Source organism: Oreochromis aureus, linkage group 3 (assembly GCF_013358895.1).
Source record: "Oreochromis aureus strain Israel breed Guangdong linkage group 3, ZZ_aureus, whole genome shotgun sequence".
NCBI classification, from domain to species: Eukaryota; Metazoa; Chordata; class Actinopteri; order Cichliformes; family Cichlidae; genus Oreochromis; species Oreochromis aureus.
The window spans coordinates 129,489,487-129,508,193 of NC_052944.1; the positions used below are offsets into that span (position 1 = coordinate 129,489,487).

General features: G+C 40.7%; 1 protein-coding gene across 1 annotated transcript in view; it reads right to left on the reverse strand.

Moving 5' to 3' along the window:
• The window catches only part of LOC116309433 (alpha-2-macroglobulin-like), a 39,999-nt gene extending 27,432 nt beyond the window's left edge, over nucleotides 1–12,567 (reverse strand). Inside the window, exons 1-11 of the mRNA XM_039604673.1 lie at nucleotides 12,438–12,567; nucleotides 12,178–12,358; nucleotides 11,927–12,080; nucleotides 9,222–9,274; nucleotides 9,098–9,118; nucleotides 8,233–8,398; nucleotides 8,073–8,157; nucleotides 7,824–7,974; nucleotides 3,674–3,788; nucleotides 3,471–3,580; nucleotides 3,250–3,375 (exon numbers count right to left, since the gene is read on the reverse strand). Coding sequence (XP_039460607.1) covers nucleotides 3,250–3,375; nucleotides 3,471–3,580; nucleotides 3,674–3,788; nucleotides 7,824–7,974; nucleotides 8,073–8,157; nucleotides 8,233–8,398; nucleotides 9,098–9,118; nucleotides 9,222–9,274; nucleotides 11,927–12,080; nucleotides 12,178–12,358; nucleotides 12,438–12,517 — 1,242 coding nt within the window. The 5' untranslated portion in view covers nucleotides 12,518–12,567. The remainder of the gene's footprint in view (nucleotides 1–3,249; nucleotides 3,376–3,470; nucleotides 3,581–3,673; nucleotides 3,789–7,823; nucleotides 7,975–8,072; nucleotides 8,158–8,232; nucleotides 8,399–9,097; nucleotides 9,119–9,221; nucleotides 9,275–11,926; nucleotides 12,081–12,177; nucleotides 12,359–12,437) is intronic.
• Nucleotides 12,568–18,707: the final 6,140 nt, after the last annotated feature.

Genomic DNA, 18,707 nt, shown 5'->3' on the forward strand with positions numbered 1-18,707 from the left:
TTCAATGCCCTGTACCAACATAGAGCAGAGCAGCTACCTGAAAGCTACTCCAACAGAGGTCGATTATCTTGTTAATAATTTTACCTCCTCACTACGCATACGACTCTGGATACTGTAGCTCCTGTGAAAACTAAGGCCTCAAATCCAAAGTCCCTGACTCCGTGGTATAATTCTCAAACACGTAGCCTAAAGCAGATAACTCGTAAGCTGGAGAGGAAATGGCGTGTCACAAATTTAGAGGATCATCATTTAGCCTGGAGAAATAGTTTGCTGCTTTATAAGAAAGCCCTCCGCAAAGCCAGAACATCTTACTATTCGTCACTGATTGAAGAAAATAAGAACAACCCCAGGTTTCTCTTCAGCACTGTAGCCAGGCTGACAAAAGTCAGAGCTCTACTGAGCCAACCATCCCTTTAACGTTAACTAGTAATGACTTCATGAACTTCTTCACAAATAAAATTTTTATCATTAGAGAAAAAATTACCAATAATCATCCCACAGATGTAATGTTATCTACAGCTACTTTTAGTACCATCGATGTTAAGTTAGACTCTTTTTCTCCAATTGATCTTTCTGAGTTAACTTCAATAATTAATTCCTCCAAACCATCAACGTGTCTTTTAGACCCCATTCCTACAAAACTGCTCAAAGAAGTCCTGCCATTAATTAATTCTTCGATCTTAAATATGATCAACCTATCTCTAATAATCGGCTATGTACCACAGGCCTTCAAGGTGGCTGTAGTTAAACCTTTACTTAAAAAGCCATCTCTAGACCCAGCTGTCTTAGCTAATTATAGGCCAATCTCCAACCTTCCTTTCATATCAAAAATCCTTGAAAGAGTAGTTGTCAAACAGCTAACTGATCATCTGCAGAGGAATGGCTTATTTGAAGAGTTTCAGTCAGGTTTCAGAGCTCATCACAGCACAGAAACAGCTTTAGTGAAGGTTACAAATGATCTTCTTATGGCCTCTGACAGTGGACTCATCTCTGTGCTTGTCCTGCTAGACCTCAGTGCTGCGTTCGATACTGTTGACCATAATATCCTATTAGAGCGATTAGAACATGCTGTAGGTATTACAGGTACTGCACTGCAGTGGTTTGTATCATATCTATCTAATAGACTCCAGTTTGTACATGTAAATGGAGAGTCCTCTTCAGACACTAAGGTCAATTATGGTGTTCCACAGGGTTCAGTGCTAGGACCAATTCTATTTACATTATACATGCTTCCCTAGGCAACATCATTAGAAGACATAGCATAAATTTTCACTGCTATGCAGATGACACGCAGCTCTATCTATCCATGAAGCCAGGTAACACACACCAATTAGTTAAACTGCAGGAATGTCTTAAAGACATAAAGACCTGGATGGCCGCTAACTTTCTGCTTCTTAATTCAGATAAAACTGAGGTTATTGTACTCGGCCCTGAAAATCTTAGAAATATGGTATCTAAGCAGATTCTTACTCTGGATGGCATTACCTTGGCCTCCAGTAACACTGTGAGAAACCTTGAGTCATTTTTGACCAGGACATGTCCTTCAATGCACATATTAAACAAATATGTAAGACTGCTTTCTTCCATTTGCGCAACATCTCTAAAATTAGAAATATCCTGTCTCAGAGTGATGCTGAAAAACTAGTTCATGCATTTATTACTTCCAGGCTGGACTACTGTAATTCACTATTATCAGGAAGTCCTAAAAACTCGCTGAGAAGCCTTCAGCTAATCCAAAATGCTGCAGCAAGAGTACTGACAGGGACTAGAAGAGAGAGCATATTTCTCCTGTTTTGGCTTCCTTCATTGGCTTCCTGTTAAATCCAGAATTGAATTCAAAATCCTGCTCCTCACATACAAGGTCTTAAATAATCAGGCCCCATCTTATCTTAATGACCTTGTAGTACCATATCACCCCATTAGAGCACTTCGCTCTCACACTGCAGGCCTACTTGTTGTTCCTAGAGTATTTAAAAGTAGAATGGGAGGAGAGCCTTCAGTTTTCAGGCCCTCTTCTGTGGAACCAGCTTCCAGTTTGGATTCGGGAGACAGACACTATCTCTACTTTTAAGATTAGGCTTAAAACTTTCCTTTTGCTAAAGCATATAGTTAGGGCTGGACCAGGTGACCCTGAATCCTCCCTTAGTTATGCTGCAATAGACGTAGGCTGCGGGGATTCCCATGATGCATTGAGTTTTTTTCCTTTCCAGTCACCTTTCTCACTCACTATGTGCTAATAGACCTCTCTGCATCGAATCATATCTGTTATTAATCTCTGTCTCTCTTCCACAGCATGTCTTTCATCCTGTTTTCCTTCTTTCACCCCAACCGGTCGCAGCAGATGGCCGCCCCTCCCTGAGCCTGGTTCTGCCGGAGGTTTCTTCCTGTTAAAGGGAGTTTTTCCTTCCCACTGTCGCCAAAGTGCTTGCTCATAGGGGTCATATGATTGTTGGGTTTTCTCTGTATTTATTATTGTGCTATCTACTGTACAATATAAAGCGCCTTGAGGCGACTTTTGTTGTGATTTGGCGCTATATAAATAAAACTGAATTGAATTGAATTGAATTGAATTGATAAACCTAGTGACTGTCCCAGTGTACTATTAAAAGTTGTGAAAGTGCTCCTGCAAAATGGCAAAAGAACCCTGGAAACATATGCCGTACTTGATGATGGCTCCCAACGCACCATGCTTCTGACATCTGCAGCTCAGCATCTCCACCTAACTGGGAAAGCTGAAAAATTATCACTCAGAACTGTCCATCAAGAAGTTGAAACCATTCAAGGTTCTTCTGTGAGTTTCAAGATTTCTCCCATCGCACATCCAGAGAAAACTTGCACAGTTAATAATGCCTTCGCTACAAGTCACTTAGCACTTTCAGACCACACCTACCCCGTATCATCTCTCCAACGAAGATACAAGCATCTCCAAGGTATCCCATTACCCTTTATTAACAAAGCAGCTCCACTACTGCTCATAGGCTCTGATCATACCCACCTTATTACGTCTATTGCACCAGTTAGACATGGACCATTTGGATCTCCTGCAGCAGTCAAAACCCGCTTAGGATGGACACTCCAAGGGCCAATCACAGACTTCCAACCCCAGAGCAGTTCCGCACATGCCCAATGTTTGTTCACATCTTCCAGTTCAGGTTCAGGTGAACCGCTCCAGCACATCCTTGTGTCCACTGATGGCTCTGAATTCATTCAGCCACCTCCTACTCTACCATCAGCAGTACCTACCTAAGAAAATGAGGCCACACCGTTGCTGTCAGTTGTCAGATTTTGTAGTGAGCGTGGTTGCCACAGTTGTCCCGTGAACAGGTAAACCGGTGCGTCACAAACTGGTGTATTATTGTGGTACACTGCTCTGACCTGTTGACAAACACACAATGCTCTATCAATGGAAAATACAAACAATTTAAATGTGCTTTGTAGGATAAACTGAGCTGAAAACATTTTAGGCTTACTTTTCCTTCCACATTAGATCCCCGTTCCCAAATCTTGGGCACGTTAATAAAAGACACTTTTCCAAGGACGTAAGAAATCGTGACTCTCTTCTCTTGTGGGAGTGAAACACCTGAATATAAAAACATTCACGTTACAATACTGTGAATGCCTTTTTGGTTAAATACACATTGATGTGTCATTTTAAAGGAATAACACAACTTGCCTGTTCCCTCTTCTTCCACTTTGGCCCTGATATCCAGAACATCTTGAAGCTTTTCGTCCATTTTAGTAAAAATTGACATGTTGAAGGAAAAAGTTGCACAGCCAGTCTTGTCTGCCTGGAAAGAACAATAAAGAAAGAAAATCACTGCTGTGTGCAATATAATCTTACTAGAATAAATCAAAATTAGAATCAAATCTCATTCACAATCAAATCTATAAAATATATTAAATGTTCAAACTAAATTAAATGTTCAAAAATGTAGGGTGGAGGGACAAAAGTCTGGAGGGGTCAGTTGTACTAGACAAAAACAGCTGAAGGAACATTTTGCAACTAACTATGTTACCTGGCAACAGGTCATTCAGATAAATGTGTATAAAAAGATCGTCATAGAGAGGCAGCGTTTCTCAGAAATACAGATGGGCGGCAGTAGAATTGGTTACAGATTTATTGTAAATAAGGACACTCGTATACAATGATTATTTTGTAAGTTTATTCTTGCGAGAAAGCAAGGTAACCAAAAGGGTTTGACCTAAGGACCTAATTGAATGTGTTTGTGTTGTTAAAAGAGAAATGTGTGTCTAAATGAAAAGAAAAGTAACTGTTTAATTCTGTTAATAAATCAGACGAGGAAGAGCCTGCAGACCGAACGCAACTCATGTCTCCTGTCTCTGCTTTTCTGTTAAAAAACCAGTTTAAAAACAGACCCCATCGAAGGCCTGTAACATTTACTCAAACATCAAGCATGCATACAGAGCCATACCCCTCCCCAACCTCAGCCAGTCCGACCACCTCTGCCTCCTGCTCTCCCCAGCCTACACCCCCCTCAGACGCACTGCCAGGCCCACCACAAAGACTGTTACAACCTGGCCTGAAAATGCACAAACTATAGGACTGCTTCACACAGACAGACTGGGACATATTTGAACACCAGGACCTAGAAACTTTCACAGGATCAGTACTGGACTGTATCAAGTTCTGTATTTTAACAACGTGACATTGTTAAAAAGCATTTTTGGTTTTGTTTGGTTTTCCCAAACCAAAAACCTTAGATGGCCGCTCACTCCTCAAAGCCCGTGATGCCGCCTTCAGGTCAGGTGACAGAGCTCTGTACAGGGCTGCTCGAGCTGACCTGAAAAGGGGGATTCAAAAAGCCAAGTCAGACCACAAAAGAAACATAGAGTCCCACCTGTCCAGCAACAACACACGGGAGGTGTGGCAGGGAGTACAAGACATCATCAACCACCAAGGCTGTGAAAACAGAAAACCTGAGTGTGCAGCTGGCAGAGGAAATAAACAGCTTCTTCACCCGCTTTGAAACACCATAACAGCAGCATTCATCTGCCTCAGCCCTGCTCCCATCCTCATCCTCACCTGGTTCCTGCACCGCTCCACTCACTGTAACGGAGCACGATGTCAGACGTGTGCTCCTAGCAGTGAACCCCAGGAAGGCGGCCGGTCCAGACGGACTACCTGGCAAGGTGCTAAGAGCATGCGCACACCAGCTCACCCTCATCTTCACCAGACTCTTCAACCTCACTGGATCAGGCAGCCATCCCATCCTGTCTAAAATCAGCCACAATCATCCCAGTGCCGAAGAAGTCTCCCATCTCCAGCCTGAATGATTACCGCCCTGTGGCCCTCACACCGGTAATCATGAAATGCTTTGAGAGACTAGTCCTTCAGCACATCAAGGATTACCTCCCCCCGGAATTCGACCCCCACCAGTTTGCATACCGTGCAAACAGATCCACAGAAGACGCCATCGCCACAGCCCTCCACGCTGTGCTGACTCACCTGGAACAGCAGCAAAGCTACAAACGAATGCTTTTTGTGTACTACAGCTCAGCTTTCAATACAATCATCCCAGACATCCTCATCACCAAACTGGTCACTCTTGGCCTCCCCCCTCTCACATCTGTCTGGATAAAGGACTGTGTGCTGTGTGCTGAGCCCCCTCCTGTATTCTCTCTACACCCACGACTGCAGTCCGACCCACAACAACAACCTCATCATCAAGTTTGCTGATGACACCACGGTACTCGGACTCATCTCAAAGGGAGACGAGGCAGACTACAGAGAGGAAGTCCTGAAGCTGGCAGCCTGGTGTTCAGAAAACAACCTGGGACTGAACACTAAGAAAACCAAAGAGGCCATCGTCGACTTCAGGAGGTAAAGCACTGACTTGGGGGGGGGGGGGCACACCTTCCGGTTCCTTGGTGTCCTCATCTCTGCTGACATCTCCTGGACAGAGCGAGACTTTAGAGTGTAGTCAAGGCAGCACGGAAGATCATCGGCTGCCCTCTCCCCTCCCTGATGGACATTTATTCCTCCCGCTGCCTCAGCAGATCAGCAAACATCATCAAGGACAGCTCCCACCCTGGTTTCAACATGTTCAGCCTGTTTTCCTCAGGGAAGCGCTACAGGTGCATCAGCACAAAGACCCACAGACTCAAAAACAGTTTATTCCCAAAGGCCATAACCACCCTAATTCCTCGCCGGTGGAACCCAAACAAACACACATTAAGAGGCTCTAATGCCTGTGTCTTAATCTCGCAGCGCATGTCACCTCTACTTGCGGCCTGCATAATGACGTGAAGAAATATTTTTAATAATTATTATTCAAAAGATAATTTAATATGAATTCAACAGGCAGAGTGTTACAGGCATGGCCCTAAAGAATGGGCAGTGTAGTCCGTGCTGCAGGGAGAATGGACTGCCATACCTGTTATGTGTCTGTGAGCGAGGGAGGGAGAGAAAGGAAAAGTCCGAGCTGTCACCGAGCAGAAACGGGAGCTTGAAGCATGTAAATATAATAATAACCACTGCAGCCAAGAAGAGTGCCTGACGAGCCCAGCTGTAAGTAAGCTATTAAGACTCGACTGTACACTGTGTTCGTGTTTTCCTCTGAAACAATAAGTTCCGTTGGAGCAGCCTTTCAACGCCTCTCTCTGTCTCTCACTAACAAAGTTGACCCAGACAACAAAGCAAAGCTAGTTTTCGGCTACCAGCCCGACACGGAACCCGACGTATTAGCCAGAGGTCCCTTTACTACGGTTCGGAGCTCGGACCTGTTTTATATACACACAGAATAGTTTTATATACGAGATCGCTGCAAAAAGTGCAGCCTTACCTAATGTCCACCTACTGTTACTCATTTATATTAAGATTTAAACATCTAGTTGGTGTTGGTATGGCGAGTAACCTTCAGTAACAGTAATAAATCACACAGCAATAGTTCATTCATGTAGTTGTAAACAGCATGATAATAAGATAATAAGTAATCCAAAGTATTCAGAATATGTTACTCTCATTGAGTAACAAAATACATTTTGGGGCATGTAATCTGTAATCTGTAGTGGAATACATTTTAAAAGTAACCTTCCCAACACTGAGCACATTGTTAAGCAGCCTGTAGCCAAAACACATCCTTTATTCCCATTTCGTTCTTTGAATCTAAAACAAACGCTAACAACAGCAGGGCTTGAACTGATGAAAGCTTGCCTGAGAGAGTTCAGGCTGCATTTCCATTTGTGTTTGCATGTGTCAGTAAACCACTGCTATTTCCCATGTACATGGAACATATAAACAAAGAGGAGTGGCTCAATATTTTTGCACTGTACCGCATTATGATGCCATAATGTGGCCTGCCAACTACTAAAATACTGTGTATATAGCACAAACAGACAAAACAACACTGTACTGTACCAGCAACTCAGTAAATCAGTCAAAATTGTTCAAATCTTTGGATATGTGTATATTCATTCAGCTTGTTTAAGTGTCACAGTCTGATCACAGTATTTTTGAAGTTTTCTCACAGAAATTGTATTCTTTTCTGTGACAGACATAATGAGACACACCACTTGCCTTAGCCCTACCAGTAATGCTAATCATCTAGCAGGTATTAGAAGCACCAACACAACCTTTGCAGCCATTTAGGCCCAACAATAACCACTTCACTCCTTTGGAGCTGACATGTCCATCCAAGAAAGATCAGTTGATCAGTCACTAAAAAATTCAAACGCATGGAGGAAACAAGTATGAGCCGGTTTAACTGGGTAGAGCAGGCAACCCGTATGCTGTAATGCTAATGCAGTGGCCTGAATGTACCCAAAGAATCAGAGAAAAAAGAGAAACGAAGCCATAACTGTACCTGCTTTGTCTCTGTGTGGCAGGAGCCACCCATCTGCCATAGGGCCATAAGATCGTAATCGTACAGCGATATACTAAAACTGCTATACCTATTAATAGGTCGGCACACATTAACTGTAACACGTCCTGGTACAGGCTGTCCGTACGTGTACCTATTTAAATAAAAATAAATAAACATTATGAGTCGAGTTTGCTCTCCAAACTCCAGATTTTACAATACATAATTTGTCCTGAAAGAACTTTTCCTTACTTTGCACACACTTTAGCTTCAACGTCTTCCTGCCCAATAAGTACTTCTTCAGATATATTTACTGTCACATCAAATTTGGGTAAAACTGGGGAAAAATATGAATGTCAGCATTTACACTCCATTACAACAAAGAATTTAAGAATAAATAAGACTGACTTACCATACTTCTCCACTTTGAAATTGTGAGATATTTTCCTATCACCCATTGACACAATGATCTGGTACGGTCCCTCACGGGCCTCAGTGTCCAAGGAGTAAGAAAGCTGCAGTATTCTGCTATTGGATGTTTCATTTAGCCACTGTCCAATCCTGTTACTATTAGGATCCTGTTAAATCAAATGGCAGAAAAATCTAACAACCCTGCAAAAGATGTTGTAGTGAAGTGACTTTAGTGTATAGTTCGCCCTGCTTCCCTGCTTCCAATGAAAAGGCAGGTGTAAAAACACAATAATTCTTTTGAACATTTGTTTATTTGTTCATTTTCTGTAATACCAATTAAAGGAATAAAAAGCCGGTAATGCCATAGTCAACTATGAGTCACAGGGCTTTCTAACTTTACTGGCAGTGCAAAGTTGTGGTGACAGCAGGGCTTGACTGGTAATCTGGTATTCTGGATATTTTCCTGTTGGCTGTAAGACCAGTACAACTCTTTGTTGTCAATATCATTATACAGGCTTACAGGCTGGCTGGAATGACAGCTGCACCTGACCCTGCGAGCACTGACAGCAATCTCTCTGGTGTGTTTTTTTTGGCCACTACTTTTCACTTTTACTTAATAATATTTTAAAGCAATGCTACTCTTACTTGAATAACATTTTTGGATACTTGACCCACCTCTGTATATATGCAACCCAATTTGTCCAATGTGAAACGTTGCACTGTCAGTGACTTGGAGTAATACTGCAGAAGCAGCGTATGCAAGCAGTGAACAGGGAACAATCAAGTCTGACTGACTCCATGTGTTCAGCATTGTGTTGGTGCATTTACAAGAGAAGTAAAACCCTTTTCTGGAGATATTCTCTTACCTGAAGTTCAATGACATCATACTGAAAGAAAGAACCAAAGACAGGCAGAGTTAAGAAATTGTTGTGTAAATCACTGCATCCCAATTCTAAACAGCATCATTAATAACACTGTTCAAAAACTCACCAGCTGATTGGCTGGTCGCATCTTATTATCCATGGCAACGACTCTGAAATTCACTGTGAGAAAAAGTTTAAAGAGATTATCTCTTTGTTTCTCTCCTTATACTTTAAAACAAAGGTCCATTAGGGTTGGGCCATGACTGCTAAAATTAACAAAACAGACACATAATTACATAACTAATTAAAATTGAAATAATTAATTAAATATCTAAAAAAAATGTATTATTAATTAAATTATGTATTTTGTTTTTCAATTTTTAATTAAATATTTCACGGTTGCTGTGCTGCAGTGAATTAATCTGTCACTGCAATTTATCAACAAACACAACATCTGATTTTTACCCTACATAGCAAGTCAATACAGATCTCAGATAATGGACTGATATGGATTGGTGGTAACGTGGACAGACTCAAAGGTTACACTACATAAAAATATTAAAAACATATTTAGTGACGCGGCAAGTATTACAAAATACTGCTTATGGTGTAGCTCCATCAGGTCCAAATGAACTGTGTGTGTTAAGCAGGGCACACTAAATAAACAGACACCAGGCCAAAGCATTACTTTGGACTCTGTCTAAATTGTCTCTGTTTGATGGGTGACAGATAAAACTGATTAATGAACACTGAAGAAGAGGAAACATACAATAATTAATTAAATTGAAAATCATTAATTGGACAGTGAAATAATTAAATATCCTTATAAATAATCAAAATGAGAAATAATGAATTGAATATATAACAAGGTCATTAAATATGTGTTGGAAACTGGAAATTAGACATAAATACCTAAATATCTGTTAGTGTACACTCAATCATCCAGGTAAGGAAAACCCCCAAAGTTGATTCTGTTCATGTGGACGTTTTCAGTGGGAGAAACGTTTCGTCACTGATCCAGGTGACTTCTTCAATCTCAGATGACTGCAGGTTTCCTCAATCATATAAACAGTACATTTGCATAATGACTGACACAAGCACCACTGACTAACAATGGGCTGTTAGGTTCTGCACACAGAGGAAGTCCAAAGCAGAGCTCTGGTATCGTACCCAAAAGAAAGTCATTGGTTCAGGGTTTCCTCAAATTCAAATTCTTTATTGTCCCACAAGGGGACAGCTTTAATCACAGTAGGTGATGAGCTATAAGAGGACTTCCTAAAATCAATAATCATGTCTTTAGTTTTTGACACACTCAGTGAAAGGAAAGACTCATCACACCAAGCCACAAAACCATCTACAACCTGTCCGTGGCCTGACTCATCCCCCACAGGAAGACTGACGATCACTGTGTCATCAGCAAACTTCAGGATGTGTCTGTTCGTGAAATTGCTGTGACACTCATTTGTGTACAGAATGAACAGAAGGGGAGAGAGGCAACAACCCTGGGGTGATCCAGTAGAGAAGGAGAGCACATCAGAAAATACATGATTCACCCCCAAGCATTGTGACCTATTAGTTAAAAAGTCTGTCAGCCAGCCAATCAGACTAGTGTCAAGTTTAAAATGATTGTAAAGCCTGTCAGCAAGTAAAAAGGGTTTAATTGTGTTGAATGCTGATGAAAAGTCAGCAGATAATAACCTTGCATGGGTGTGGGGGGCCTCAAGATGCTTATACGAGAGATGCAGGCGTGTGACAACAGCATCCTCCACACCTCTTCCTGCTCTACAGGCAAACTGGAAGGGGTCAAGATGTTGTTCAAAGTGCATTAAAATCTGCTTCTTCATTATCTTCTTGAATGACTTCATCACTAAAGAAGTCAGAGCCACAGGCCTAAAATCATTCGATGCCTTAGGAGAACTGGAACTGAAAACATCCTGATGAACAGAAACTTTTTCACATCATTCAAATAATTTATTACATTTTTTAAATGAAGTAATTAATATTTAATTAATGTCTATTGTATATATATGTCTATATTTATATCTATATCTATATATAATTTATTGAAATTTAATTGTTATCACTAATATCACTAATTTATATTTTAATTAATGAGACATTTAATTTATTATCTAATTATGTGTTTCATAGATTTTGGCACCCGTGGCCCGCCATATACTTCACTCATGTTTTTTTGTACTTTGAATTCCATGTTTGAACATAATTATTTAATTGTGAACAATAAAACTATTAAAGATAAAACCATTAAACTTTCACATAAAATGAATTTGACTCTGTAATCGGGGACAAAAAAATAAATCATGTCTGAGTAATGCCCCTTAGCTTATTCCAAAGTTAATCTCAATTACTGTCTAATTCTCCATCACAGCGAAGGTCTCAAAATGGAAAATATAACTTGGCCTTTGCTCTTTGGGGGAAGTTGTGCACTCTGAGTATTCTGCATGTTTTATTTTGCATTACTGTGAAATACAACTACATACCATTCAGACGTTGTCACTGGCTGTCTTTGTTGCAATGTGAAGTTCTTCATTAGTGTGAGCTCAAACATGAAGCTTGTGGGAATTTTTTTAAATAGTTCTGTTCAAAGATGGACTCAAAGTGCGAACAAACATCTCGGTCAATGGACGTTTAAAATATGGTGAAAAGCATTTGCTATATGAACCAAACATTTCACATCAATTACTGTATGTGTGTCCAAATTTTACACCATAAAACTTGTTATACAAATTGGAGATGGTGGAGCAGCTGGCTCATGATGATTTGATATGGAATGAACTATGTGTCATATATAAAATAACAGCACATTGTTACCTTTTTGTCCAGGGAGGTAGATGGGTTTATCTGTTTGGATCAATGTGAAGGTATCAGACGCTCGGATCATCACTTTTCTGACTTGTTTGGAGTAAAATGTGTCTCCTCGTACCTCCACCTGAAAGTCTTGCACCTCCTTTTGTACCAAAGGAGCCTGGGACAGTGGGATATTTAGATAGTCATTCAAGCCAATAATGCTTGCTATAAAAACTAACAAATGCATTTTGTGGGTGAAAGTGCTGGTTGCGGACCTTAAACTGAACACAGGTTTGAAATGCTTCATTTGACGTATGTGTGAATAAGGTCGTGTTCTTCTCTCGGGACTTCAAAGTGACAGTCATGACCAGAGTCCCACTGGGCTGTCGGAGAGTTACACAGAATTTGGCCTCAGCTCCAGCTTCAATAACTGCAGGAATGGCCACCAGGTACTGGCTGCATACAGCATCACACATACAGCAGTTACTGCAGTGAACAACTCACACAGACAAAAACACACTGAAGACAAACTCACGGTTCAGCCACCGCTTGATCCACATGCATCCAGCTCAGGAGGACACACAGAGTGCAGCTCAGGATCCAGAGACGGTCCATGACTGGTTGTGACAATCCTCAGTGTCAGCTTCTGCTAAATATTGGCTGACACAGATCATCCCCACCCACATACACTGTAACAGCCACGTGTTTGAAACGCACTCATGTACTCTGATCTCCACAAAGTCAATCACTTACACATTTACAGTTCAAAATCCAAATCCTGCTTTCAGCACTGAACACTAAACTATACACAACACTAAAGTTTGTCGTTCAGTGTAAAACATTACAGTAACATACAGTGCTCTGATTTTAACAGTGCTAAATCACCTCCAAATTTAATTTGGCTTTTACAAACAATGTTATTTCTATTCTGGGGCCCGTTCTTCGTACCTCGCTTACTACATCCAAGATCAAATGACACATCCAAGATCAAATCATCGCGCTAACTTTGAGCTCGCTAATCCGGTTCTCCGAACACACCTGTTGTTGACGATTAGTATAGCTGGATGAAGTAATCTGAGATCACTGGGTGGCTTAAAAGGGGCTACGCATCGATAGTAGAAACATTGATCGGCAACCCTGTGATTGGTCGGCGAAGATGTCGAAGGAGCGCGCTCAGTATTTCACGGCAGCAGACCAAGAACTCTTGATTGAGGGACATCAGGAGTTTCAGAGTTTAATTAAAACGCAGGGGAACACTGCAAAGGCTGCAAAAGCAAGGAGAGAGGGCTGGCAGAAAGTTGCTGACAAATTAAACTCGTAAGTGATCCGTGATATTACATTATATCATGTGATATTATATTATACCACATTATATTATATTACATCATATCCTCTTTCACATTAGAGCCACTAGAACATGGGAACAAGTAAAAGTGAAATATAAGAATATTCTACAGAATGGTAATATTTATCACTTATATTGCTTTTAGTCTATGACAAGAGACCCTGGAATAATCTGTTTGTTTGTTTATAACAGCAACCAAGAAAAGGGCAGAGCAAATAAAGACATGTGGTGGTCCTGCACCCCCTCGTCACACCCCTTTTTGTACTGTGACATTTATTGACATTGTGGGTTTTTTTGTGTGTAGTTTGACATAACACTCCATCACTTTTACCTGTTCCCATGCAAGGGGTGACTGAAGCATGCACAGTAAGTTGGGAGTAAGTATATACAGTACAGTAAGTATATATATATATATATATATAGAGAGAGAGAGAGAGAGAGAGAGGAAGAAAGTAAATAATACCCTCACGGGAGAATCGATATCTCTATGAGCACACCGTCGCGCTGAGCTAAAGGATCCTGTCTATCCCGCAATATACGCTAAATTCTGTAAACTCTCCTTATCAATCTTGCACCTTCCTTGCTCGCAGTACAAACGGACAGGACATGGCTGCGACAGACTTCCCAAATCCACCTTCGCTTTTATAGCCGTGGTCTCTCATCTTGATTGCACGTAGTAATTTACTATTACTACTCTAAAATATGAATTACATCTGACATGATCTACTACATGTAATAGAATGATTAATAGTACATTTCCTTTTTAGGAAATGACCTGTATGTATCTGTATGCAATCAATAAAAGAATCAAATGCTGCATTATCTTTAGTTACACTGATAATATTTATTTATGGTAAAACAGTGGCGAAATATCGCTCTTGCTGTCATATAACTGCAGCGGACATACCTGAGTGGCTGCGATCTAATCCTGTTTACATAAAGTAAACCTGCTCCCGAGCAGGTTTACGCTTACGGATCTGTTGCTATGACAGCAAGTCCCAGATGAGCTTCGGAGAACTGAACGATCCAAGATCACGCAAAATCGTCAACATTTAAATCCGGCTAACTTACTTAGCGAGGTACGAAGAACGGACCCCTGTATGTGTCCATGTTTGACTTAACATCAGTGCTGGGATACACCGCTGTAGCCTGTAACTACTGATATTTTCTAAAATCACTGGGAGTTACAGTAGGTTTAACTCCCTTTAACCAGCGTGGGATGTCTGACTGTGCCATGTTTTTGACCTTATTTTTCAGGAAAGACTAAACAAATGTTTGTGTAGTGATAACAGGCTCAAAAAGAGCTGGTGGATTCATCAGTGATGTCACAGACTGCTGTACACACTTTAAAGACAAATATCACAATGTTTCTGTAAGAATTCAAAATGAATCATGTTGAACAGCTTTTGTTGCACTTTGGTAAACAACACAGATCATAATTCAGCCCACTGAAATAACTGCAGTGACAGTCACACTGCTGCTGTGGATGGAAATGTAGTCTGGTGTTTAAACTAACATTGCTGAGAATGAGTCATTATCTCTGACCCCCTGGACCCAGCAGTGTTACCCCATGTTATTCTATTTGCCTTGTTTACCCTCGATTTGCCTTTACGGGAAAAGGATTTTTGTTTGTTCTGTCTCACTAAGGGGCTGTGGGGGGCATGCTTTACACACATACAGATGTGTTAATCCATAAATGTTAATACAGTTTGTTAATACTTATTAACAAATGCAGAAAATAAAGTTTGTTTAAAAACAGTTAAATGAAAGACTGGAGTCTGTACTGATATACTGAATATTTGCTCCTGTTATCATATTATTAGATATTTATTATGATACATTTATTTATGACATGAGCTCACTCACAGTTAAAGCGCTTGAACGTGTGACCAAGGACCCTAAACAGCATGCTCATTTAAATTGTGACAAACTTCATAAATGTGGGTGAAAAATTCAGTTGGATTGTCTCCAATTTTAACAGCTCAACAATGTTCTCTTATAAATTTTACTACACAAAGAAATTCTGTAATAAAGTCCTTTAAGCCAAATTAATACTTTTATGAAATCAATTTTAAAACAGTGAATGCCAATTTTTATTTCGTGCACGTTAGTTAATTAAAACACGAAGGGTGTTGTTAGGCAGAAAAGCAGCTCCAGCACCCACATTACTGACATCCACCAGTATTACCTCATGAGGAGCTGGAGCATTTCTTAGGCACAAATGCATAACCTTGTATGAGTAACTCTGGACGAAAGCAATGACTTTAGTGATGTGTCGGTCGCGAACGAAACTCATCTTAGAGCCGATTTTTTTTTTTTTCTTTCTCTCACCCTCTCTCTCGCACTTTTTTTCCGCTTCACTCCGCACGTGAGCCTTGTGCTTGCGCTGAGCAGAGGGGGGAGGGGCGGTAGTTACACTGGCAGTAGCACAGGAACAGAGTAGTGATGGGAATTCCGACTCTTTCGGCTTGACTCACTAAAAAGAGCCGGCTCTTTCGGCTCTGAACCAGCTTTTCAGGTTGTTTTGTTGCTTTAATTAATGTATTATCAACAACAATATAAAATTATGCACAAAAGGAATTACTAATGTAAAAAAAGTGGTTTTATTTATATATGCTTATATATAAATATATACGGTGGCCCCTTGAGACCAAGCACGTGCAAACTCCAAAAAGCACGTACAAACTAAAACACATTGCTAGCGTTAACTGAACTTCCAAAGCACAGCTACGTAGATCACTTAAATTACACAATTGAAAGCATATGTGTATTGTTTGTGTATTTATACACAAGCACTCATATATATTCAAATAATTTAAAAAAAAGTTCATTTACCTGTTACTACCACACACCGGTCGTTGGTACTTGCTGGCTTGTGTAGCCACTAGGTAACTGTATGGAGTAAATATTTAAACAAGACATTCTTCAGGCGAAATAAAGACACTCAAGACAGTTTAGATGGTAACAACGTGCGCACGCTGGGTGAGCGCTGCTGTCTCAGGCTCACAACCAGCGTATGCGGCAGTTCTTTATTTATAGTGTTTCAGAGTATGTGTGTGTGTGTGTGTATGATCTCAGAGTGTGTGTGTGTGATTCTGAAGAATGGGCCCCTCTTGGTATTTGGGAGTGTATAGATAAGAACGTCCTGCTCTCCCCTTCCTGGGAGTGAAACGGCTCGTAGAGAACCAGGTGCAGAGGAAATGTCCTGGGTAAATCATATCTGAGAACACTATGCTTTTGTCTTTCATTTAAGCTTCACTTCAGCGAAACAGTAAAACCATAAAATACGATTAAATGGAAAGAATAAATGGGTAAACAACTATTAACACTAAAATTAAAGATAAACTTTCAATAACATATGAATAGAAGTGGGAAATCTCTTAACATATCCCTCCTGTTGTTAATTTGTTTTACACATTTTAACTTTTATCAGCATACAGTCTCTTGACAGTGCATTTTTAACTGTTGCTTCATTATTAACAGGAGTGTCTTTTTTCTTTTAGTTACAGGTTGTTTCTTCATCTTCGTCGTCGGTGTCTGAGTCAGTGTCGGCGTGCTCCAGCAGTGTCATAATTTCTTTTTGGCCGACAGGGTCGGTGTAATAGCTGTGGCTATCAGTCTGTTGATCATGGATCTTATGCAGGGAATACAATAACAGCCACATAGGGTCAATATGGCTGCAAAAACAGCTATTGACACTAGGATTGATGACACTAGGCTGCGGTACTTTCCAAACATGTCCATCCAGCTGTCCCACATGGAAGTGTCCACTCCAGAATGTTCTTTCATTCTCTCATTCAGGGTCTTCAGTCTTTCCAGGGCTCTGGTCAGACTGCCGTCAGCTGCAGTGTTGTTAGGTATGAAGGTGCAGCATTGTTCTCCACTTCTTTGTTTCTCGTTGCGCTGCGCGTTCTTCTGGGCATAGGCTGCAGCTTAAAAATGGTTCCCCTTTCAGGACACGTCACATTTGGAGCCTGCCGGTAAACCGGGCAGTGTGGGTCACATGGGTTGCTGGTGCAGGCCGTGTTCATGCCTACCAGGGCCAGTGATAAGAATACTGTGAACACGAGCATGGAACACATCGTTGTGACAGTGGTCAGTTGGCATCCTCTTGTCCAGCATCGACGTCGTCTGTGCGGTTTCTCACCCTCAGGGGCATCCTGGTTTGCATTTAGTATTTCCATCTCCATCAGGTCTCCCTCTGTGAGCGTTTCTCCTCTTCTCGACCGTGGACACACCCTTGGCCTCCAATGAGTAGACACCCAGCAAGAGGAGCGAGTGTCTCAGTGTTGCCACTGATAGCCCTTCTCCCCACCGAGTGAACACCAGAGGTTAGAGCGGTCTGCAGTCTAGACTTTATTGCTCACTTTTCTGCTCCGGAGTTTGTGGTTCTTGGATTGGTTCAACCCTTTTTCAACCTGCAAGAAACTGGAAGAGAATCACTCGGCAGTTGATTGTTCAAAACTATTTCTCTGTTTTCCAGCAACTTTGTCATCCACTCTGCTAGAGTTGTTTCTCTTATTGACTTGTTTGAAATTTAATGTATAGAAGTGTCTTTAACTAGTGTTTTTAACTAATTAGACTCCCTCCTGTTGACGCATGAACAACTTCATGTGTCACAAGAGCTACTGTTTTTGTATAAAGACTTGGTTGTAACGGTTTCCCATCACATATGATCAGATCATCCTGTAGAATTGCTCCGCACCTCAACCATTTCTTTTCGCTCTAGTAATGGCACAAATGTGTGGTTCATTTCTCAAGATATCCAGTGGAATTTGCATAGAGGTGTTGTCACCATAAGTGCGTCTACTGTTTGTACTGCTACTGATTTTGCTGCTTGGTCTGCAAAATTGTCGCCCTCTGTTATGCCATATTTTCAAAATGGCGTACTGCAGATCAAATTCATCATTGATAAGTCAAACCAACGAAAAAACAAAACTAGAAGTCAAAAAAAAAAAAAAAAAAAAATATTCTTTCGTTAACAGAAATAAAAATAAAAACAAAAGTAAAACTATCTAAAACTGCAATGAGTGGTCACAAAATTAACTGATTTTGTAGCAAAAATGTGTTTAGTTTTAAAATCTTAAGTCAAAACTAAAGAAAAATAAAACTAATGAAAATTGCAAAACTATTAAAACAGTTAGAGTAAACATATTGGCTGTCTCTGTGTCTCTCTGTCTGTCTGCGTCGTGACACAGTCAGCTCCTTTGTATGGGCATGTAGTTCCTGTTACACGTTTTCCTGTTACAGACACATTTCCCGTTTCTCCAGAGTAATCGAACTCTTTGTTGAATTTAACTGTTTTCATCTAGTCTGCACTTCCACCTAAATGTAAGTAGAAAGGTTATATCCAAGTTACTGAATGCTTCTTCTTCCTTTTTTCTCTGTAGATACAGCACTACATACTTTCTTAAGGCATTTTGGACAATTTCTATTTCGTTTTAAAATAATTCATATATC